The 25269-nt window shown below is 40.3% G+C and overlaps 3 protein-coding genes across 3 annotated transcripts in view; 1 reads left to right on the plus strand and 2 right to left on the minus strand.

Moving 5' to 3' along the window:
• The window catches only part of PCYOX1 (prenylcysteine oxidase 1), a 47212-nt gene extending 42880 nt beyond the window's left edge, over positions 1-4332 (plus strand). Inside the window, exons 4-6 of the mRNA XM_007940104.2 lie at positions 1825-2036; positions 3100-3252; positions 3674-4332. Of these exons, the coding sequence (XP_007938295.1) occupies positions 1825-2036; positions 3100-3252; positions 3674-4332 (1024 nt within the window). The remainder of the gene's footprint in view (positions 1-1824; positions 2037-3099; positions 3253-3673) is intronic.
• Positions 4333-10291: 5959 nt separating this feature from the next.
• On the minus strand, positions 10292-15939 carry SNRPG (small nuclear ribonucleoprotein polypeptide G). The gene is made up of 4 exons (XM_007940107.2): positions 15908-15939; positions 12926-12948; positions 11033-11157; positions 10292-10342 (listed from the first exon to the last, which is right to left on the minus strand). Exons 1-4 carry the CDS (start codon positions 15937-15939, stop codon positions 10292-10294), a joined length of 231 nt encoding a protein of 76 aa, XP_007938298.1.
• A 3723-nt stretch (positions 15940-19662) lies between these two features.
• On the minus strand, positions 19663-23656 carry FAM136A (family with sequence similarity 136 member A). The gene is made up of 3 exons (XM_007940108.2): positions 23570-23656; positions 22618-22758; positions 19663-19851 (listed from the first exon to the last, which is right to left on the minus strand). Exons 1-3 carry the CDS (start codon positions 23654-23656, stop codon positions 19663-19665), a joined length of 417 nt encoding a protein of 138 aa, XP_007938299.1.
• Between the last annotated feature and the right edge of the window lie 1613 nt (positions 23657-25269).

Here is a 25269-nt window from a genome sequence, read left to right on the forward strand (position 1 = left end):
TTTGTCTCATGACATTGACTACAGTTTACCACAATGCAACAGCTCCCCTCCCACTTCCTCCCCATAGTTACCTCTTCCCTGTGTCCATCCCTCCATGTGCTCCTGCCCCCTGAGCTGTCTCCCTGTGCATAAACAGCCTTCTATTCTCCCATGATTGTTCTCGCCAAGGAGTGTATCTATCTAGTGTAAATGTTTACCTCATATGTTTGTCTTTTGTTTGGCTGGAAGCCACAGGAGTGGGTTAAGTTCCAGACCTGAAGGGCAGCTAGGGGCCATAGTCTTAGTGATTCCATTAGGCTCTATCAGACCAGCAAACCTGGTCCCTTTTTTTTTTCCCCCCAAATGATTTTTAGTTGTGTTCTATATTGTTCTCCCAATCTATCCAGGATCTCCTACAGAGATCCCCCTCCAAGTGGTTCAGAGTGGTACCTGGGTACCACCTAGGGGGAATATGTTTTTATGCTATCATAAAAGTTATGTAAGTTATTTAATTGGCTACTATTTTGTCATGTTCATTATTAGCAGTAGACTACTATTCCTTTCATGAGATACCAGAGTATTATTTTTCCAAAGAACTCAATGTTTTTCCCCTACTTCTCCTAATCTCTTCAGGACTATAAGCTACGTGATTGGAAGGGGTTATTTTGGGTTCTTAATTTTGGCACTGATATCTAATCATTTTTCCAAAAGGACTTGATTCAACTTTTTGTGTACTACACTGAAGGACAGTAGGTAACATTGGAATGTATATGGCATTGTCTTTTGCCCTCTAATAAATTAGCTTATTTTGAGAGAAGGTGTATATAAAATTCTTATCCCATGATCATTGATAGCACTATAGCTATACCTTTCTTATGGCACTTATTTCTTCCTATGTTTTATAGTCTTACTGGTACTGTACCTTATCAGCTATCCCTAACTGTAACATCTTTAAGGGAAAAAAACATGTCTTTCTCATCTTTGTACTGTCTGCAACCTGAGGAATTATTCATTGAATTATTGCATGGTGTAACTTATGTGAACATTCTTCAAATCCATAAAGTGCTGGAGAAATGTCAGGTGATATTTGCTAAGAAATTAATAATACGAAGTAGTCTTTATGCTGAACAAGTGGCATGGGTGCTAAGTTTCATGGAACTTTTGAAGTTGATGATATCACTGTGGACTGGGAAGTGGACCAAGGTTTTCCAGAGAAGGTAGAACTTGGGTTTTTGTAAGGAACTGTAAGTGTTCTGATAGGAATGGGAAAAATATTCCAGTTGGAGAAAGAGCTTGTACAATGGTGAGGAGATAATACCCAATGCATATTTAGAGACCAGTGAATAGATCAGAAGGAGCTCTGGTGGCACAGTGGTGAAAGCATTCAGCTGGTAATCAAAAGGTAGGCAGTTTGAACCCACCATCCACTGCATAAGAGGAAGATGAGGCAGCCTGCTTCAGTAAAGATTTACAGCTTTCGAAATCCTGTGGGGCAGTTCTATTCTGTCTTACACAGCCGCTATGAATTGGAATAGACTCAGTTTACGGAGAATACAAAGATGAATGAGAACAAGGGCTTTAAAGAGGTTGCCAGTGGTTGTATTAGTGCAGCAAAGGAAGTGTGCATACAAAGTACAGCAGACTTCTGAAAGAGGAAGGAGAGGACCAAGAGCTACTGGGAGACCTGGGAAAGGCTTTACTCAAGATGATAACTAAGCTGTGTCACACATCATAGGTGGAAACATGGAAGTCAGTTTGGTTCTTACAACCCTGTTTCCCTTCTTCACTTGTCCTCCTCTTCCATCTTGTCTGTCGTTTAATGACTATTATTGTTCTTTTTTAAAGGATCTACCGCTACCAGTCTCATGACTATGCCTTCAGTAGTGTAGAGAAGTTACTGCATGCACTAGGAGGGGATGACTTCCTTCAACTGCTTAACCGAACCCTTCTTGAAACCCTGGAGAAAGCAGGCTTCTCTGAGAAATTCCTCAATGAAATTGTTACTCCTGTCATGAGGTCTAATTATGGCCAAAGCATGGGCATCAACAGCTTTGCGGGTAAGCCAGGGGAACAGTAAGGGACACTAGTATATAAAGGGGCTTACCTGATGCTAGAATAGCTCCTGACATTAGGCCATGGATTAGAGGCTACCTTTCCTCTGTGAAACCTCAGAAATTACTGGTAAAATTACTTACATGTAGATAAGAATTTTTGTGGAGAGGAAGTCCTTAGCTTTGCCTAGTTCAGTGAATCTTAATTGGGCGTGGTGGTGAATGGGGCATTTGGCAGCGTCTGGAGACATCTGGAGCAGAACTCAGAACTCACTTAGGAAGGGAGAGTCGAGTAGAGAGCCTCCTAAAAATTACAATTAAAACACATCTTTGGTTGTCACACTGTGACTGGAAGGTGCTGCTAGCTAATGTCAATAGCAGTTAGGTTGAGAAACTATGCATTAGATTCTCAAAGAAGTCTTAATGACCCTCCAAAATCTTAACCACTGATCTAGAGGATAATATTGAGGTATCATGTTTGGCTGCCCTGAAACAAACAGCTAATGCAAATATAAATGAAACTTATTTACAGTCAAATTATCCTTGGGTGAAGATCTATGGATGATCTACCATTTTAAGATCATTCCTGTTATGACTAATAATATATGATTTAGCCAACATGGTAATTTTGTCAAAGTCACCAGTCACCGTGTTTTTTTTAGTATGGGTAGCACCTTTTGTTGTAGCAGAGTGATGTTATACCCCTTCACGTAACTCAAAACAATTTTGTTTCAATACTGTATGCAGTGCTGGCTTAATGGGTATGCAGCCTATACAAACTCGTTCCTGTGCTAAGAAGGACAGGATCTCCTGCTTGGTTTAATTGCTTGCTGTCAACCATCTTGAAATTCTTAATTTTTGAACAAGGGACTCTGCATTTTCATTATGCACTGGGCCTCTTAAATTATGTATAGCCAGTCCAAATTGGAAGTTAATTTTCATTAAAATGCTAAACAGGCCAACTTGCATTTAGCCAGATATCCTGAAGAATTCACTCCACTAGAAAAGGAGAGAGGATAGGCCTCTTACAGAGTCAGAATTAAAACACATTTTTTTCTTCTACTGACAGGGGCAGTGTCATTGGCTGGTGCTGAATCTGGCCTCTGGGCAGTAGAAGGTGGCAATAAACTTGTTTGCTTAGGGCTCCTTCAGGCTTCAAAAGGCAATCTTATATCTGGTTCAGTAATGTACATAGAGGAGAAAACAAGGACCAAGCAAACAGGTAAGCTTGAACTTCTGTTTCATCGTTCCTGATTTCCTCCGCAGAAAATGTTTTCTTAGGGAGAAATGCTCTGTTCAGCCATTGCACTCACTGTTCTTTAAGTTACATATGTTGTGTCATATAAAAACATTCTCAAATATGCTCAAGTACAGTAGCATGACTCTTTGGATTTAAAAAATAGTCTCATCCTTAAAAGGAAAAATTCCCTATTTTGTACTTGTTGATGAGGCATTATTTTCATTGAGTAGGAAATTGGCCTTAATGTATAAAAATACAAAGAATAGTTATCTTAAGGGATAAAACACCTTTAATCCCTTAGAATTATGGAGAAACTATTCTGCAGATAGAGCTATTTTTAGAAAGTATAAAATATAGTATGTTAGGAACACTAAAGACATGTGTGCTTTCTTAATCCCTCTAGGAAATCCCACCAAGATGTATGAAGTGGTCTACCAAACTGGATCAGAGATCCGTTCAGACTTCTATGACATCGTCTTGGTGGCTACTCCATTGAATCGAAAAATGTCCAATATAACTTTTCTCAACTTTGATCCTCCGATCGAGGAATTCCATCAATACTACCAACATATAGTGACAACTTTCATTAAAGGACAGCTGAATACAACTGTCTTTAGCTCTAGAGCCTTAGATCAATTTGATCTCAGTGCAGTCTTCACCACTGATAATCCAGATTTGTTCATTAACAGCATTGGGATTGTATCCCCTGTAAGAGAAAAGGATAATCCCAAACCATCAACAGATGGGACATATGTTTGGAAGATCTTTTCCCAAGACATTCTCACCAAACAGCAAATTTTAAAGTACTTTTTGTCTTATGATTGTGCTGTGAAAAAGTCATGGCTTGCATATCCTCACTATAAGCCTCCAGAGAAGTGCCCCTCCATTATACTCCACGATCGACTTTATTATCTCAATGGCATAGAGTGTGCAGCAAGTGCCATGGAAATGAGTGCCATTGCTGCCCACAACGCTGCTCTCCTGGCCTATCACCGCTGGAATGAGTACACAGACATGATTGACCAGGAAGACTTATATGAAAAACTTAAAACTGAACTATGAATAACACTGTCTCTTTTTTCCCTTTCTAGTTCTAAATGGATTATCATTGATAAAAAAAGAACAAAATCTGAGCAGAGATGATTTTGCATAAGATATCTGCCATTATCATTGTTAAACAGAAGTAATTTCTGTGGCCCTGAGAAAAAAATACAAGGTTCTAATTAAGAAGGAAGGCATAACTTGGCACTTACGCCACCTCCAAAATTTCTTCACTCCCCTTTCAGTCTCCATTAGCAGTGTTTTTCAGACTTCTCTGATCATAAGTATTATCTGGGCTTTGTTAAACACACAGCTTCTTAAGCTCTTTTCTTGGTGATTCTGATTCAGTAGGTCTAGGGGTAGGGCCCTGGATTTGGATTAAGAATTTAGAGCATTTTAAACAGCACTTGAGGAAGAACTAATGGCTAGACTTAAACTCTTTGTTGAGGTCTAGTTCATTTGAGCTTCACAGCTGGGCATGATCTTCATTCACTCAGATCAAAACTACTATGAAACCTGGTGTTTTATGCCTAGCATTGGTAGTTTATATCCTTTTTCACAGTAAGTGTGCCCATGCCCAAAGCCTTGACCCTTCCGAATGTTATCTTTCGATTGCTTGTTTTTAGAGGTGAAATTAGTAAGTCTTAGTAGCACAAGCTTAAGATGTCATAAAAAGTCTCAAGTAAAATGAAAACAAATATGGTTTATTGAATTAAGAAATTGGCATTCTATTATCAAACCCTCACCTGAACCTTAAACAGATGAGATACCCACCACCAGATTTTTGGACTTTACAGACTGGGGAGAGGGCCTTGGCATTACTGTTTTTTAAAGTTCTAGGTGGTTCTAACATGCAGCCAGGGTTGAGAATCATCAATGTAAAAATTTGACAGTGCATCTGAACTACTGTGTCAACTATAGGCAAAATACTTCCTGTACAAGAAGAGGTTAAGATGCCTACAAAGGATTTTTAGTACCTTAAATATCCTGAGAAACCGACTTCTGGTAAGATGGACGAATAGGCAGACAAACGACACAGACCCTCTTCAACAAAAAAAAGAAAAACCAATTGACAGACATACAGAAGATAATCCTGGAGCCCTGAGCTTTGAAAGGAACTATACAGAAGTGGATTAGGCACCAACTAGTGGAAAAACCTGAAGGAAAATAGTGAGTACAGAGATGGTTGGAACTGTGAACTGTCAGCTACTCTGATGAGACCAGTATTTCCAAGCCTGAATATTTCCAAGTGGTGTTGGGACCTGAGAATTGACCTAAAGAACAGCTTTGGTCACCAAGGGCTGCAGGGATGACTGTGCTGGTGGCCGATGACTAGGAAGGGAAACAGCAAGGTGGGAGACAACCTGAGCTGTTAACTTATCGCTGTCTGGAGGGTGTAGCCATTTTGGATATTTAAAGTGACCGAGGGCACAGCCATTTTGAAAGTTTACAAGCAGCAGCCATTTGGAATGTTTACAGGCGGTGACCATTTTGGATATTTAAAGTGACTGAGGGCGTAACCATTTTGAATCTTTATAAGTGGCAACCATTTTGGATTTTAAAGTGATAGCATTCTCATTCAGATTCCAGGGACCTAAGAATAGGCTCTGTTTGCCAAGGTTGGCAGGGATATACGAGAGGCTGACAACAGGAAAGGAGACAGGTGGTGAGTGTTTAAGTGCTGCCCACTAGCAAACAGAGGAGCACAGCACAGCACCTTGCTTGCATAGATAACAAACAAACAAAACAAAATGAAAATCATGGGCAAGTCACTCCAACATACAATCACCAATTTAATATAAACACAAAAACGTCACAATGCCTCGGAGACAACAGACCATCACAGTCCACACAAAGAAGCAAGATAAAAGCAGGAGAAACAAGGGACGAGGATACAAACCCAAAACATATCTCTGAGGAAGACGCAGCACTGGAACTCCTTGATAAGGAATTCAAAAGAATTAAATTTAGGTATCTTCAGTGAATTGAGAGACAGATCAAGGAAAACAGAGAGGAAACCCTAGAACAATTTCAAAAGACAATACAAGTACAAAATGACAAAATAAATGAAAAATTAGAAATGATACAAAATATACTTGCTGAAATCCAGAAGATTAATACTAAATTTTCAGAAATAGGTAAGACACTGAATGGGCAAAGGTGCAGAATTCAATCAATGGAAGACAGAATTAGTGAGACTGAAGGCAAATACTTGAACACTTCTTTGGAAAGTTATAAATCAGAAAAAAGATCACAACAAAATGAAGAAAGTTCATGTGGGATACCATCAAAAGGAATAACCTACATGTAATTATAATTCCTGAACAGGAAGAGACAAATAAAATCACAGAAAAAACTGTCAAAGGTTTGCTGCAAGAGAATTTTCCTGGTATGATGAAAGATCAGAATATATGCATTCAACAAGTCCAAGGAACCCCAAACAGGATAGACCCCGAAAGAAAATCACCCAGACATATCACCATCAAACTTACCAAAACCGAAGACTAAGAAAGAATCATAGAGCCGTACAGGAAAAACAAAAAGTTACCTACAAGGGGCAACCAATAAGACTAAGCTCTGATTTCTCAAGAGAAACCATGCAGTGAAAAATCCTGAGAAACCCAATCCATTATCAAAGCAGATCCTTTTTGCAAAGAATTTCTTTAAATGAGCTCTTGTAGTAATCTGGATAGTAAGTAGCACTGACAGTCTAACTGCAGAGGCAACTTAGATGATTCCAATAGTAGTTGGCACAAAGTAGGATATTCAGAGTAACATCAAACTTTACCACATCATGTTCAAAGTGTTAAATGTTTCTGGAACTGCTGTGCCATTCTGGGTGAGAAATTGGTTGCTGAAATGTCACTTTAATCTCACTTCAACCTTGACTGCACACTGGAATCATCTCAAGAGCTTTAAATCTTCCTGAGCGATTCTAATACATAGTCAAACTTCAGTATCAGTTCTACATGTACTACTGGCAGTCCCCAGGTTAAGTAAGGTCACTTCCTAATTGTCTTTAAGTTGAATTGTTGGTAAATTATAATAGGTGCACACGGTTCTACCTTTAGTGCAAGAGAGGAGCTTTGGTGGTACCGTGATTACTGCATTTGGCTGCTAACCAAAAGTTGGCAGTTTGAACCCATCAGCTGCTACAAGGGAAAGATGAGTCTGCTTCTGTAAAGATTTACAGCCTTGTAAACCCTGTGGGGCAGGGCAGTTCTACTCTGTCCTAAGGGGTTGCTATGAGTTGGAATGGGTTTGGTTTTGGTTTTAATGTAAGAAAAGGCTTCTAAGCCTTTTCAGTGATTTTAAAAAGCTGGGTGTGCAGCAAATGAAGTTGATTGTGAAAATCTGTTGCAAATAGGGGTTGGTTGGTTCAATCATTTCAAACTGAGGGCCAATTTATCCAATATTAAAGGACAGTAAGAATTAAGTCAGTTGTTCATAACCTTGGGACTTACTATATAGTCTGTGTAGTCACGAGAAACAAGCAAAAGCTTGTGATTTCTAACACCAGTGCAAATCAAGTTAGCATGCAAACCAAAAAACCCAAACTCACTGCCATCGAGTTGGAACCGACTCATAGCAACCCCTCCTTGGGTTTCTGAGGAATTATCACTATGGAAGCAGATTGCCCAACCTTCCGAGTGGCTGGTGGGTTTGAAGCACCAGCTTTCTGGTTAGCAGTCACATGCCTTAGGCCCTATGCCACCAGAGCTAAATTAGCATGCTGTTATTAAAAAAAGCTCTTCACCAGGTTATATAGCAGTAGCTACTTTAGCAAAATGGTGTTAGAGAATATTAGTTCATAGTGAAAATGATTCCTTCCCTAGTACAGTTGTAAGCTCTGGTGGCACAGAGGCTAAGGCATTTGACTGTTAACCAGAAGGTTGGCAGTTTAAACTCGCCAGCCACTCTGTGGAAGGAAGATGGGGCAATCTACTTCCGTAAAGATTTATTGCCTTGGAAACCCAATGGGGGTCACTGTGATCGATAGCACTGACTCTATGGCAGTGGGTTTGGTTTTGGTTTACAGTTGTGAATATTAATATACTGATAAAACTACGAGATACATTGTTTGATATAGAGGCAACAGTTAATCTCATGGTTTGTCAAAGGGTTAGCTTTTTTCTCATTTTATTCTTAACATGTTAAGAGGCATTCACATTTTTTTCCTTTTTGTGGTTTTAATGAAGACATGTATTCCTGGAAGACTGGCAAATATTAACAACAGCTGATTTAATTTCTATCCTAGGTACACTTGTTTTGCAATGGATGTTTTACTTAGAATACCGATGTATTATTGGTGTATCAAATCTATGTCAATTACATTTCCAAACCAGGCATCTGCAACTGCTTTCTCAAAGAGCAAAACTAGTATCATATCAGGCTTATTAGCCAGTTTTAATACAATTATCCACCAACTAAACCCACTGCCATTGATTCCAGCTTACAGCAATCCTATAGGACAGAGTGGAACTGCCCCATAAGCTTCACAAGGCAGTAAATCTTTAGGGAAGAAGACTGCCACATCTTTCTCCCATGGAGTGGCTGATGGGTTTGAACTGCCAACCGTTTGGTAAGCAGCTGAGTGCTTTAACCACTGTGCCACCAGGACTCCTAATGTACAATTACAGTATTAAGAATTTTTTTCTATTGGAAGAAAAAAAACTATCAAAGCCTGCTACTGCAAGAGACCACTCTAGTCATTTTTTACAGAAGAGACTTAAATATTATGCAGAGGCTGAATGAAAACTGGTTCTACTTGAGCTTGCATCAGAATCACATGAAGGACTTACTCAAACAGATAGTTGGGCTTCACCCTTGGTTTCTTTCAATAGGTGGGACACAAAATTAACATTCCCAAATGATGTTGCTGGCTCAGGAACCACATACATTTTGAGAACCCCTGCTCTGTAAGTTAGCTTTAGGTAGCTGCAAAAAAACAAAAAACAAACAAAAAAAAAACACCCCCAAAAAACCAAGCTGTAATCAGTGAAGATGAAATTAAAAAAAGCTGCTGGAGAAGAAAAGAAAAATAAACTTATTTGACTTCACACCAACTCTCCTTATTGTGATAAAATCTGAACCCTCTAGCTTTTCTGTTGTAAATTTTTTTTTCCCTAAATGACATATCATTTTAGATACATGTGTTCCATGTTTAAAAGTACCTCACATACCTGTCTATACTCTTCTCTACAGGCTTAAGGTGTTTCAGTATCTACAAACATTTTACCAGATCACAAAAAATAGGCCTAAGCATTTGCTTGGCAGGTTTCTTAAGGTAATGTTTGTAATACAACCATGTGTAATGTATGCCTAATACAGTCTGTGAGCCTTAAATCTAGTTCATGAACTACATGAATTTATGATGGGCAGCATTCTCACTACCCTTCTTACTCCACAAAGAACTAAAATACACTGGAATGTTCTCTTAAATGAATCCTGTTTCTACTCTTGTATTCAATTTTTTTTTTCCCATTTAATGATTACATTCAAAATAAACTACATTATTACTTCTTGTGTTTTACTGTTACATCACATTTGAAATATAGATGTATTGGAAAAGAGTAGATGAAAGTTACTATTCTAAGTTTTTAAAATTGAGGATATTTCAGAACTCATTCATATTTTGTGGCTTCTTTACCTTTGGTTCATTGTTGAAAGATGGACAAAAAGAACCCTTGCCATGTTTCAATTTTAAGAAGATCCTTCCAATTTTAACACAAAAATCTATTGAAATCAGTATCAAAAGCACCAGATAAAGTTCATGTTAGAACAGAATAAAAGCGAATACTCTTATTTCTATATCCAGAGCACCTGAGAGGAAGCATTTTTGCCTATTACAAAAGTTTATTTAACAAAAAAAATTAACTATGAAGAAATGTACATAGCCTGATTTTTACGTAATAAAACAGGCCCTTTGGAGAGGGGACATGTGGAAGCAATTGATTTCTCTGCTGAACACAGCCATTACTCATACTCGTTCCAAGGCTTCTAACATGATGATACTATTTCCTCGTATTACCTAAGAAAGAGAAAAACACATTTGAAAAGAATACTTAATAAACTTATCAATGAAGATTAAAGAATTCTCACTAAATCATCAATGGTTTTTATATCTTACATGTCAGGGTCTGAGGCCTTTTTCAAACCAAAGGAAGACTATGTAACATTCCAGACTAATTTGATTCCAAATTGCAACTAAGGCTGAGAATTACTGCTCTAATGAAGGACTACGGACCTCTGTTGTTGTTGTTATGTGCCGTCGAGTCGGCCCGACTCATAGCGACCCCTCCTTAGGTTTCCGAGGCAGTATCACTACTGAAGTAGGATTGCCCAACCTTCCTTCCGAGGAGTGGCTGGTGGGTTTGAACCGTCAGCCTTCTGGTTAGCAGGCAAGTGACTGAGCCACTATGCTACCAGAGCTCCCATGAACCTCTAGTATGGAGTAAAGCTAAAGAATGATCTTCAATAGCTCTATCAAGCAAAGGACCTCAGATCTTACCAAAAGGTAATTGAAATTATTTACTGCCACATGTTAAACTAAAAGGGAGATGGAGAGTCTAATCAACTATAATTTGTTTTTTCTGGGGATTACCAACTCTAATTTTTTTAAAAAACTACCGTTTAATCCATGAGTCTGATAGAAGGGAAGTTAGTGCACATCCCAAAATAAAAAATAAACCTCTGTCAGAAAGCCCTTATCTTTACTTACCACCATTCCAATATTGTTCTGTTGTCCACTAGTTGCCATCTCCACACATTCGTCTATCACAAGATTCATGAAGGGATCAAATCCCCGCAATATTCCTTGGACATGTCTGCCACCATTTAATTTCACTATAAAAAGGAGTAAGTTAGTTTTAATAAAACTGGCCACTATCCACTATTCATTAAAAATTAGGCAGGAAAAAACAGGCATTTGAGATATATTACAAACCCCACTCTCCTTAGAATATTGCAGGCACTGGGCTAAACATTCCACATTTGTAAGAATCCTGTTGTTGTTATGTGCCGTCGAGTCGGACCCGACTCATAGTGACACCTCCTTGAGATTCCGAGGCAGTATCATTAAGGAAGTAGACTGCCCCATCTTCCTTCTGAGGAGTGGCTGGTGGGTTTGAACCACCAGCCTTCTGGTTAACAGTCAAGTGCCTTAGGCACTATGCTACCAGAGCTCCCTATAAGAATCCTATAAAGTAGTATTAGTTTTACTTTACATGAGAACTGTAGGGATAGAGCTTTTAAGTAACTGGTTTAAGTTCACATAGCTTCTATGTGGCAGAGCTGGGATTCAAAGTGCAAGCTGTCTGCCTCTAAAGCCCCCACTGTCCCAAAACAGAGTGTTCCTATAAAACCTTTCATAAGCTGAAATGGTATAAAGTGAAGAAGCAATTACCATTAATTTATACAGGAAAGATTTTTGAATGTTCCTAGACCCAAAAAATAACCTACCAAATCATACCAAATAACAAAAACCTGAAATAACACCAACACACTGTTCAAAAACACAGTTCAAAGCTATGGTGGCTTGATGCTGAACGTAGTTCTTGGGGAAGGAGCTTGGAGATGCCCTTCTCACTACTCAGGGTGCCTGCTGCCTCTTTAACAGCCAATTGCATAGCAAATGCTGAATGCCTTTTCACATTATAAGAGTGAAAACCCTCTTCACATTTCTCTTGGGTAATGAAAACAAGATACTGATGTAGGTCTTTCATAAAAGCAAAATCGGGGATACCTGAATACTTTAAATACCGTATAGGTCAAATTTTTAGTAAAGCTGAACAAATGTGTTTTTCTTACATATTCCCAAGAAGAATAATAACTATTCCTTGTCTAAGTCCTATGTAGCTTGTTGAAAAAAAGGTTGATACATTTTCATATTTTACAGCAGCAGAAATTGGTGTCATGCTGCCACAAACCAAGAAACACTCGGGGATACTAAAAGCTGGAAAAGACAAAGAAGGATCCCCTAAAGCCTTTAGAGGGATGGCCCTGCCAGCACCTTGAAATCAGACTTCTAGCCTCCAGAACTGAGAGAGAATAAATTTGTTGTTTTAAGGTGGTGGTGGTGGGGGATACCTTTCCCCAGATTACGAATGAGTTCTGTGTCTAAATTTATTTTTGAGTTGAATTTATATGTTAAATTGGAATAGGTACAGTTCATATCTAATGTCAGTTTGTCTTAGTACATAGTGTGTACCTTTCTATGTATAAGAAACACCTCTGGACACACTAAAAATGTCTTTAACATAATAATACAGTAATAATAAAATGTTTTGATGTGTGTTGCCAAGTAGTTGACTTGTATTATGAATTACTGTATGTACTCAAATTTTAACATAATGGGCTTTACTGGTTTTAACTATGGTTTAGTAACCCAGAACTGCCTGTAATGAAAAGTCTGAAATGCTTTAAACTTATAAAGTATTAAGAACTAAGTAAATAAAATTATCTAGTTAGGCTTTTGATAAGCCTGTTTAACGAATGGATGTGAATTAAAGATTCAGCATGGTTAAATTTTTATAAAGTTGTTCTGAACACTATATACTGTCAAAACACAAATACCAAGCAAATGAATAATAATGAATAATTAAAAAACACTTACATGATAACTTCTTGTCCATAAATCTGAAAAAACCAAGAGTAAATATTAAATAACTGATTTTAAAGTTTAAAGCATAAATAAGCAGAGAATTAGGTACAGCCAGTACAACTGTTAAAATTTACACACTAGAAATAATACAATTTAAAACAGTAAAAACGTATTACTGTAAACGATTAGGGAGCAAGGAGCTACCTAAGTAGACATTAAGCAATGCAATATAATTTGAGAAGGGACAAGATAATTTGGTAAGAGGCAAGATATATTTTTTCTGTAATATTTGGCCTACAAACAAGCAAAAAGTATTTATTTAGAATATATTAATCTACATTAAATTGAGTCTTTATTCTAATGTGAATTACACATTCTTGTTGTTCAACAGTAGTGACCTAATTTTCAGTGGCTAGATTTTATAGTCATAATAGAAAAATACAGATTTGGTTACATTTTGATTTGTTCCCAAACTAAACAAACTATGTGAAGATATCATAGGGTAACCAAACCAAATCCAATTCAATAGGTATTTTATATTTGAGACAATAGTAATTGGTGTTGTTTTAATTAATATTAAAACATCAAACTTAAGTGTTCAGGATATTCTTTAACACATAAATATATTTTGGCAAAATAAATGTATACCAATTGAACAAATTCTATGTGTACAATTCAGTAACACTGATTACATTCAAGTTGTGCAACCATTTTCATCCTTCTTTCCCACATTTCCCTTCCCCATCAACATAAACTCATTGCCTTGTAAATGTTTCCTAACTAACCTTTTTGCTGTTGTTAATTTGATCCCATATAGTTCCTTAAAAAAAGCACAACGTTTAAGGCAGACATTATCTATTAATTAAGCTAAACTCCCAGTCTAGAAAATAAGGAATTTCATTCAGACTTAAGGTATAACGTATCATGGGAGAATTGAAAGACAAATAAGTCTTGGGCCCTAACAGAAGGTATGAGTAAAAACATTTACAATAAAAATATTTATACAGTATAATGTATAAAATTATATTTTAATAATAATAATTAAAAAAACCCAAACTCACTGCTTTTGAGTCGAATCCGACTCATAGCAACCCCTCCTTGGGTTTCCCAGGTAGTATCTCCACGGAAGTAGATTGCCTAGTCTTCCTTCCAAGGAGTGGCTGGCGGGTATGAACCGCCAGCCTAAAAGTATGTATTATACATAGTACAACACACATGTGAGCTCATTTAACCCTAGCAATAATTTTGCCAGTTACATACTACTATTACCACCACCTGTTTATGGATGAGGAATTTAGGCTTCTTAAGGTTAAGCAAACTGTACAAAGCCACACAGCAGGTAAGTTAGAAAGTCTGAGCAAACATAATTGGTTCAGTTTGACTGGAAAGCGAGGTTTTCAAATATTAGGGTATGTAAGAATGGATGATATCCTTGGTGGTGGATTTAAAAATGTTGTGTTAAAGACTTTATTTTGTAGAAAATGATAAGTCATTAAAGCAGAGTCCATCACTGGCAAGATTACTGTGGTTGTAATTTTTAAAAGGTATGAGGGAGAATTCAGTTAGGCCAGATAATCTGTTAGGGTCTGTCCTGGCCTCTGGCCATTAGATGGAAGTAGCACAAGGTGATAATCACTGTGTTATGTTAAATAACAACCAGGAGGAAGGTATAAAGGTGTGAAATGGTAAAGAAGGAGAAAAAACTAAAGAAATTTTAGTCACATATCTGACAGAATATTCAGAACTCATTAAATCAAGGGATTAGAAGAGGAAGGTATCAAAACTAGTTTCATCCCCTCAAATTCTCAAACATCTGTTAAGAATCAGAAATGAAATCTAAAATTACCATTACGGTACCTATAATGATCCTTTTATTAAAATAACAATTACCACCTCACCAGTTCCAGAGGAATCCTAAGGATATGAGATTTTACTAGTCCAATAAAAGAATAAATTTTAGATAACCATTTTGTGAAAATTTTTTATTTTTCTTAATGGTAAGCTTATAATTTAATAATCCTTTAAAACATCCAACCAAAATTAACGGATCAATGTCATACAAAAGGTGGCTTTGAGACAAATGTGCATTTAGCTGTAAAATTATTAAATACGAACTCTTCCTTTCCTTAAGTCTGACTTCTTTAAGGGGCTGGCAATAAATAAAACATACATAAGGCAGACCAGATGCACGAACCACACAAATTTATCTTTGGATACTAAGCCTTTGTGCAATCCAACTAGTACAGCCAGAATCCTAGCGTTACATGGTATGAACAAGATAAGAGAAGCCCTCGGGAGACATGGAACATGCTACGTTCATTAAATAAGTGTCCGAAAAAGTTAAAACTTCAAATTTGATCCTGTGTAAAGTAGGAATACCCTAGTTATGAATTCGCTTTGATTTTACTGGATGCAAGGGGAAAAAACCAAAACAACCCTAGCCTTCTCTGATTAGAAAAATGAATACTCTCACACAACTCTGACAATTAGAGCAAGGTAGCACAAGACATTCAAATTACATTATGACAAGAAGGAGGAACTGGATTTCTGATTTTTAAGTAAATGCTCGACCACAATCTCAAGTGGCTTTTGACTCCTTATATCCTATTAAAGACTTCCATTCCAACCACGTTACCCAGAACACGATGCTACTCATGATGCTAAACATAGGTATCATCGAGGTCCTTCAAGAAACGAGAAAAACCGAGGAGATGTGGAATAGGGAGCTAGGGAACAATGGAGGCAAACTGGCACAATGAGGGCGCCTTTACTGCTTTTGGTAACCAGCGAACGCGCGGCCTTGAGGCTCTGAAGCGCTGGACCCTGGCCGGGATCCCCGCGGCATCGGACCGGAAAAAGGGGGAGGTGCAGGGGTCCATGCCTATTTGGCCTATGTACGCCGGAGCGCGCGCGAACGGGAAATGGAAGGGAGTCTAAGCCACTTGTAGCACGAAAAAGAGAGTGCCACTTCGGCTAGGCTTGACAACTACTTACTTTTTCAACTCTGGCGGATGAGCTTTGCTCATTCTGCCTACTCGGAGGCTTCAGCAATGCGTTATAAAAGAATTCGCGGCCTCTCACGCTCCCGCGGACGGCGGCCGTTTTTGCGTCTGCCGTCATCTATCCTTTTAGCCAATGGATTGATGGCAGTGTTCACGTCTCACCTCGCGATGCTTTCAGCTTCGAGCTTCCGGTTACGTCGTGAAGGATTGGTCCTTTCTCGATTCTATTTCCCCATATGCAAAAGCGGGAAGGCAGGCCTGCTTCTGAGGAGCTCTGGTGCCAAAGTGGATAAGGCGTTTGGCAATTAACTACAAAGTCAGAGTTTCAAACCCCTCAGCCGCTCCGCGGGAAGATGGGAGGAGGATGAGACTGTCTGCTTCCGTAAAGATGGCCTGTGAGGCAGTTCTACTTTGTCGAATAGGGTTGCTGAATGGACTCCATGGCGGTAGGTTTGATTTGGTTTAGGTCCTTCTTCTAACTTCTGAACTGTATCAGCCAATCCCATCTTTGTGGATGGCACTGTTCCATCTCTTTCATATATACCAAATGAACCCAAGCCCTAGAGGAGAAGTTGTTAGCTACAGTCCAGTCCCTGACTTATGGCGAACCCGTGCATAAGGGATCGGCGCTTGTGATCCATAACATTTTCATTGCCTAATTTTTTGGAAGCCGATCTCCAGGCCCTCCTGGTCAGTCTTAGTCTGAAAGCTCTCCTGAAACTTGTTCAGCATAATAAAAACCAAACTTAAACCCACTGCCATTGAGTCCATTCTGACACATAGCAAACCTGTAAGATAAAGTAGAACTGCCTCATAGGATTCCAAGACTCTTTATGGAAGCAGGTTGACTTCCTCATCTCCTGCAGAGTGGCTGGTGGATGCGAGGGGCCAACCTCTTGGCATTATAGCAACAAGGAATCCTCCACTGACTAAAGGGTAGTGGCTATGCATGAGGTGCATAGGTGTCTTCATGGAAATTGAGAATTCCATCGTAGAACCATTACTCTTTCCACCCACCCGTGGAGGAGGGAGTCCCTACTATTTCTTTGGCATTTGATACCACAGTATCGTATCAAGACTAGATTCCCAGTAACATGAAATTAGCGGCCTGTTTCCACTAGAGTTCTAAAGTCCTCAGTCTTCAAGAATTTAAATCTTGAGCCCTGAAATGTATTCCCTATTAAGGGTGCAGCAATTCATGCTGCTTCTACATTGTCCTTACTACCTATAAAACATCAAATGCAGCACATAAAAGATCTCTGTTGTGAGGTACTGATTTTCCATGTCAAGTACACAGTGTAAAAGGTAGTCCCTGACTTGTCCCCAGTTATGAAACTACTCCAAAAAATTATCTACATTTATGAATAATGTAACAAACTCACTGTTGTGGAGCCAATTTGACTCATAGAGACCCCTCTTTGGGTTCTTGAGGTGGTACCTCTACAGAAGTTGTTATGTGCCATCGAGTCGGACCCAACTCATAGCGACCCCTCCTTGGGTTTCCAAGGCAGTATCATTATGGAAGTAGATTGCCCCATCTTCCTTCTGGGGAGTGGCTGGTGGATTTGAACCACCAGCCTTCTGGTTAGCAGTCAAGTGCCTTAGGCACTACGCTACTAGAGCTCCTTCTACAGAAGTAGATTGCCCAATCTTTCTTCTAAGGAGGGCTGGTGGGTTTGAACTGCCAGCCTTCTGGTTAGAAGTCAAATGCTTTAGGCACTATGCCACCAGAGCTCCTTATGAGTAATACAGGGATTACAAAAGTTTAGACCAAACTAGAAAACAGTTCATTTTCCCTTTAAATACTTCGCTGATTTTAAGTAGGGGTGGTTCTCTAAGATTTATTCCTAATCTTCACAAATGATTTCACTTAAATACCAATTATAGTAACAACTTAAACTCATCAAATATTTTGTATTCTTTTGGTACTCAAAATCCTAGACATTGAATTTTCTTGAGTTGCCAGAGCTGTGTAGCTTTCCCACCTGTTGCTGTGTTGAGTTGAAACTAGAGACCTGAAACAGGTATCAAGTTTCTTAAAGCCTCATGAACAGTTTCTTTTTCACATTCATGGGCTTCAAATCATAGTACTCTAGTCTTCCCTCAAAATTTTTTCCCGTTTACAATGAAACAGTCCTGCATCTGAACCACAACACATAATTAACACTACTCTTCCGCACATCTTAAGAAAACTCTTATTTCACACATTACAAAGACAACTCTGAGAAAATGATATAGTCATTCTCAGATATGAAGAAAAACACAACAGTATAGGGAAAATTAACACTTTTATTTTTTAAATTAAACCACTAGGAAAATACATCACAGCCTTGAAACAGCAAACAGACAGGCTACATTATCACTTCAAGTAATAAACTGGTAGAAAGGTGACAAGGCCCCTATCAAAATGATAAGGTGTCACGAGAACAGCAACACTGCATACTGCACAGGCCGCAGGCAGAAAGTGGTATTTGGTAATGGGGGCTGCCTCTCCTTTGTTCTCAAGGAGTCACAGCTCTCCCTGGCCCCTGCGTTACCTAATTTTTCTCCCTTAACTTTCCTGTTACAGCGAGGGGTTTGGCTCAACAGGGCTCTGTTATTTCAGGGGCTAAGTAACCAGCTACACACATCATCTGGAAAGAACAACTAGAAAAGGACATTATGTTTGGTAGAGGGCCAAAATAACAAGGAAACACTCAATGAGACAGACTGCTGTAATAGCTGCAACAATGAATTCAGACATACCAATGATCATCAAAGATGGCACAGGACAGGGCAACGTTTTATTATACATAAGGTCACTCTGAGTTGGAGCCAACTCATTGGCAACTAACAAGAAGTAAGCAATGCTGGGTTTAGGCTTTCATTTCATTCTGATCTATGAAAAACCAGGTCTTTCCAAATCCAGTACAACTTTCTTAAGCAACCAACAGTTTCAGTATTCCCAGATACTGATAACAATCAAAATTCCCCTTTGTCTTCAAGGGTAAGATTGTCATTAGAAGACTGTCCATTACTCTACTGCAGACAGCCTCAGGGGTCCCCATGACTGCCAGTGAGAAGGAAGCTCTGCTTCCTATACCCAGTGTGACACTGCCTGTCATGGTTTTGATTTGTCACCATGCTGAAAGATGCAATATGTGAGAATTTCAAGAAAAATACATCCTGACAGCCAGTTCTCATCCAAACTACCTTGTCTCCCAACTTGACATCTTAAGCAATTTGTATATAAAACAAAACCAAGCAAAATAAAGACCCAGACATGTTTCCATGACTGAATTACTGATCTCATGGATTTTTTTTCACAGCTTATGGAAAATGGGATGGTGATACTTCTTGTAAACCTTGCAGTTGAAACAGTCCTACATGTGAACCACAATACATATCCCTCCTCAAGCTCCACCAGATCATAGGCAGGTTGGAGGAAGCTGCCAGCCAGCTGGTACCTGTGTATTAAGGAGAGTCAGGTGCTTTGGGGGGATCTGGCTTGGTACGGCTAGGGAGATACCTACTGCCAGGATAAGCACTTGCCACATACAAAACAGGCTCTAAATAACTCTTGTGCTACCTCCAACCTAAATTTTAGCACCAGTTTTTCTCACTTCACAGAGCCAGGTAAAATATTCCTTAAACTTGCTGACATCCTTAATTTCTTCATTCAGAAACTTCACTTAATAGACCCAAATTCCCATTCTTCTTTTTATAGAGATTCCCACCCTCATCCCCAATGGCCACTGGTAAAAGCTTTTATTTTGCAATGGATGAGAGAGACTCCTTCATCTTCTTGGTCATGGATGGGATGAGATGCATGTGATCATCCACACACTTGGTCACACAGCTCTCTAGCTGCTGCTTCACCTGATGTTCCTTATTCCCTGCATCTATTGAATCTTTGGCTTTGTCATTGCAATGCATGGTACATCGGGCCAGGCGGTCCTGTGGCAAGAAGGAAGAGAGTAGAGAAGGTTAAGAGGTTGCCTCCATTTACCAAGTGCTCATCATGTGCTACAACCTATGCTACAGGCTCAACATACATTATCTTGATCAATGAAAGGGATATTGTAGTGCAGTTGGAAGGAAGTCTGGTGGCACAGTTGTTAAAGCATTTTGGCTGGTAACCAAATGGTCAATTGTTCAAACTCACCAGCTGCTCTGCAAGAGAAAGATGAGGCAGTCTGCTTCTTTAAAGATTTTCAATCGTGGAAACCCTATGGAGCAGTTCTACTCTGTCCTATAGGGTCACTATGAGTCAAAATTGACTTGATGGCAGTGGGTTTGGTTTTTGGTTTTTGTAGTGCAGTTAGACTCCTTGGGTGGTACAAATGGTTTACACACTCAGCTGCTAACCAAAAGATTGGAGATTTCAGTCTACCCAGAGGTGCCTTGGAAGTAAGACCTGGTCATCTACTTCCAGAAAATCAACCACTGAAAACCCTATACAGCATATTCCTATTCTGACACATATGAGATTGTCATGAGTCAGAGTTGACTACAACAACTTATTCTGGCTTTCTTTTTATGGTGCAGTTCTCCAAGACTAGGTAGGAGTTCTGGGTGGTGCAAATGGTTAAGCACACAGCTACTAACTGAAAGGTTAGTGGTTCAAATCCACTCACAGATGCCTCAAAAGAATGAACCAGTAATCTACTTCCAAGAAATCAGCCACTGGAAACCCTACAGAACACAGTTCTCTACTCTGATGCATAAGGAATTAGCATGAGTTGGAATGGACTTGATGGCAATAGGTTTGTTTCTCACCTAAGACAATCATGATTGAAAGGAGCTCTGGTGGTGTAGTGCCTAAGGCATCTGGCTGCTAACCAGATGGTTGGCAGTTCAAACCTACCAGCAACTCTGTGGAAGGAAGATTGGGCAATCTACTTCCGTAAAGAAGGAAGATGGGGCAATCTACTTCCGTAGTGATACTGCCTTGGAAACCCAAGGAGGGGTTGGTATGAGTTGGGTCCAACTCAATGGCACATAGTAACAACAACAAAGATTTACTGCCTCGGAAACCCAATGGGGTTTGCTGTGAGTTGGAATTGGTTCGATGGCTGATTGAAGCAGAAAGTGATGTCAGGAGGGCCCAGACAAAGAAGAACTAGAAAGCGGGTGAATGATGGAATAAATTGTACACAATGCTTCCAGGAAGTGAGAGGTTCCTGCTTAGGGGTCCCAAAGTACACAAAGGCTTATAAACATCTTATTCTTTAATGTCTGTCCATGCTACAGAAACTCAACTCAGCAAATATTGTTAGCATAGAGATGACACATCTACTGTGTAAGACTACAGGAGACTAGAGAAGTAGATAGAAAAGGTCCAAGGACTGCCTTGGGCACTTCAGTGCTCAAAGTTGAAGAGAGGAGGAATCAGCAAAGGAGGCCAAGAAAGGGTGGTCAGGGAGGGAGGAGGAAAACCAGGAGAGTGAGGTGTTCTAGAGGCCAAGTTAATACTCAAGGAGGAGGGGAGTGAGCAATTAACTGTATCAGCGATGCAGACAGACCAAGTAAGATTGGGGATTGGCCACTGGATTTAGCACCATGGCATTGAGTGGTAAAGCAGTTCTGGCACAGGGGAAGAGTGAAAATCTGACTGGAGAGGACTGAAAAGAGAATGGAAGGAGAAAATTATACAGAAATCCAAAAGTAAGTTTTTCAAAGGGCTGATCTACAAAATTGGCTGTCAAACAAAGAAACCCTTTGGAATTTTATGACCTTGGAGAAGTTATTCCTTCACAATGGCAGGAATCTGGAAAAATTTTGTACAGCAGAATGTAAAAATGTATCACATTTGATATACTTTTTTTATGTGTGGAACCTCAGGATATGAAAGAGTGGTTTGGAAACAGGCCCTGTTTTTCCCAAGTTCCAGAAAAGCATAGTGAGTAGAAGCGAGTAAAATGAAATTGTGGATACTTTTCACTCCACAGAAGGGAAAATGAAGTTATTTGAGTAACCTCAGAGGAGCTGGTGAGCCAGGCATCAGTGAGTCAACAACAGTTAACATTTCATATCAATGCCTGCTCCTTTCTGATGCAGGAGCTTTCCTCTGGGTATGGCAGCTAGGGGCAGTCCTAGGTAAGTCCATAGAACAGTGGCTGGATGTCCTCTCATCTTCGCTTTTTCAGATGGTCCTAATCCAGTCTCCTGGAGATTCTGCTATTGTTTTAAAATATGTTTATGAATTAATATATATTTTGACCACCACCACCAGTTGCTGTTGAGTCGACTTCGACTCATGGTGACCCCATGTGTGTCAGAGTAGAGCTGTGCTTTGGCAAGGTTTACAAGGCTGATTTTTCAGAGGTAGGTTGTCAGGCCTTTCTTCCAAGCTGCTTCTGAGTGGCCTTGAACTGTTTTAGAAAGCACTATATATATATAGAAAATATATAGTATACAGACTGTATTTGGTGCTTGTAACAAAAAAGAAAAAAAATAAGGCATAAAACTCTTGCCCATGAACATAATACCCTTTTACAACATTGTTCTAATGGAAAATATGGTTCAACTTGTAACATTCAACTTCCAGGTCTTTTCTAAAAATTTCAAACTCCATGAGGACTCTGGTAGGATATATGTTCATCCACAAATGCTACAAGGACCAAGACACTAAAGCCAAGAATTTTAAACAAATTTTTAACTCCTGAAATAAAGCAACATCAAGGCTCTCCTACCAGAGTCCTCCATTGGGATGTTCCTCACCTGGAATTTCTCCAGCTCGCTGGTCACCAGGGCCTGGGCTTGAGCCAGTGGTGCATGGCAGCGCTCAATGCACTGATGCACTTGCTGCATGGATGCCTGGCTGTCCTCACAACAGCTGGCGCTGCACCGGAACATGATGCCCTGGGGAGGAAGGGCAGAATGGGTTAGGCAGGAAAGCCTCAGAGGGCACAGATAACCAGAGGTTAGGACTCCTCCCGCTCCATCTACTGTTTTCATCTCCCCTTATAATAGACACCAAGACCTTAAATCCACGAATGGTAAAATTATCCTTGGTGCCTAGCAGAGTGTTTCAAAGACTCCTTGCGGCTGGTTCATTGGCACCTGTTGCATCCATGGCTGGGGGTGGGTCAGATGATGCCATGCTCTGTAAAGCAAGTGCTTGTACCACAGGTTAGAGGCCAGCAAGCTCTGACAACATTTAGGAGGTAAAATCATAACATTATACAGACCAGCACTGTGCGGTGGAGAGTTCGGTACAACAGAACCGGGCATACGTAACGTGGCCAATAGGGAGGCCTGGCGTTTTCACCTTTCCAGTCTTTCACCTTGGTTGTGCCCTTCCTTGGCCTCAGGCTGCTCTTTAGCAAAAGGGGCAGCGCATGAAGGGAGGGTAGGGGACGACAAATGCCTCACTTAAGGGATTTCTTACTTCTGGCTCGTGGACACCAACTCGCGCGGGCCAGATTAGGTGGAAAATGGCCGTGCGTCTGGTGAGGGCGCACAGATTTCATTTCATAAGCCAAAGCTCCAGAAGTTATGTCTTAAGGCAAGGCACGTTTTCGAGGGCGCCGCGGCGACTCCAGGGGCGCCCTGACCTGGGTCTGCTGGGAGGGGAACAAGAGGCTGGGCCTAGTGAGGCGACTGCGGGTAGGGCCCGGGAATCCGGGTCCCTAGGAGAAAGGGACCCCTGGTTCGGCCCCCGCCCCGCTACCTGCATCTTTCGGATGTTATCTCTCTCCAGACTCTTCACCATGGAGTCTACTGCCTCCTGCACGCGGAGCTGCTGCAGCTCCGCCATGGCGACCCCACGCAGCGGCCCACGGCGCCGGCGCCCACATGGACTAAAGCTCACGGGCCCGCCCCCTCACCGCCGCTTCCCGGGGCGCTGGGGCCGCGCAGTCCGTACTTCCCGGAACCATGTTGCCGCCTGGCGTCTAACAGGAGTAATTGCACGCCGGGAGGCCTGTCTCCTTAACCTGCCATCCACAAGGGGACGGTCTGCTCCCTCCCTTCCTCCTTCACTACCTCCTTCCTTCTCTTCCTCCCTTTCTCCTTTCCTCATAATTTATAGACTGAGAAATGCCCAGATCTTAGGTAGTTTGATGAACTTTGACCTTGCCTTTTCCCGAACAATCTGCTGTCATTATAGATCATATTTTCTTTTTCTAGGATTTCATATTGTTGTTGTTGTTGTTATGTGCCTTCGAGTCGGCCCCGACTCATAGCGACCCCTCCTTGGGTTTCCGAGGCAGTATCACTACGGAAGTAGGATTGCCCAACCTTCCTTCCGAGGAGTGGCTGGTGGGTTTGAACCACCAGCCGTCTGGTTAGCAGGCAAGTGTCTTAGCCACTATGCTACCAGATTTCATATAGTATATGTAATTTTTCAATATGTACTTTTTTTGTGGCTGGCTTTTTTCACTTAGCATAATGCGTTTGATAGAGCCATGTTGTTCTTAGTTTTAATTGCTGAGTGGTATTCCACTGCATGGGCACATCACAATTTGTTTATCCATTCACCGGTTGATGGCCATTTGGGCTATTTCCAGTTATTAGTTATTAAGCATAAAGCTATGCCTGTTGAACAGCTTTGTGCAAATGTCTTGTAAACATAGATTTTTTCACTTCTCTTGAGTAAGTGCCAGGAGCTCTGGTGGTGCTGTAGTCAAGGTATTGGGCTGATGACCAAAATGTGGGTGGTTCGAACCCAGCAGTCACTTTCCGAGAGATTCAGTTAAGATTTACAGCTTTGGAAACCCAATAGGGCAGTTCTGCTCTGCCTTATAGTGTCACTATGGGTCGGAGTTGATTCCGTGGCAGGGTTTTTTTTTTAAATTTTATTTTTGAGTAAATACCTATTAGTGGAATTGTTGGATCATAGGGTAATGTATGTTTATGCATTTATTAGTCTCAAAGGCAATGAGGGGCTACAAATATTCAGTCAACAAAAATGCATTTATATGTCAGCAATAGTGAGCTGTTTTGAACTCGTGAAGTACCCCTTCTCTCTGGAATCACCTTCTCCATCCTCTTCCCCTCTGATTTATCAAACACATATTGAAGTCCTGCTAGATACCAGCAGGGCACTGTGTGCCAAGGGCTGGGTACAGAGGGAGCATCGATGGAGAGGGGACAGTGGCAGACATAGGCAGTGTTGGAAGAGCTGTGCTGTAGGAGATGGCCTAGGCCCTCAACAGGGAAGTGAGTGGCTTGGTGCCTTAGAAAAGTTATCTTACAAGAAGTGATTTGGGTGAAGGGAAGGGCAATGTTCCAAAAGCGAGTGATCAACACAGTGGCACTGAGGAAGGGGAAGACACAGAGAGGTACACAAGAGGTATAGATAACAAAAATAAACACTTTTACGTATACAACACTATGTTTCAGTTATAACAAACATAAATCTACGAGTAA

Source organism: Orycteropus afer, unplaced genomic scaffold, assembly GCF_000298275.1.
Source record: "Orycteropus afer afer isolate SDZICR_OR568_19922 unplaced genomic scaffold, OryAfe1.0 scaffold00065, whole genome shotgun sequence".
Classification (NCBI taxonomy): domain Eukaryota; kingdom Metazoa; phylum Chordata; class Mammalia; order Tubulidentata; family Orycteropodidae; genus Orycteropus; species Orycteropus afer.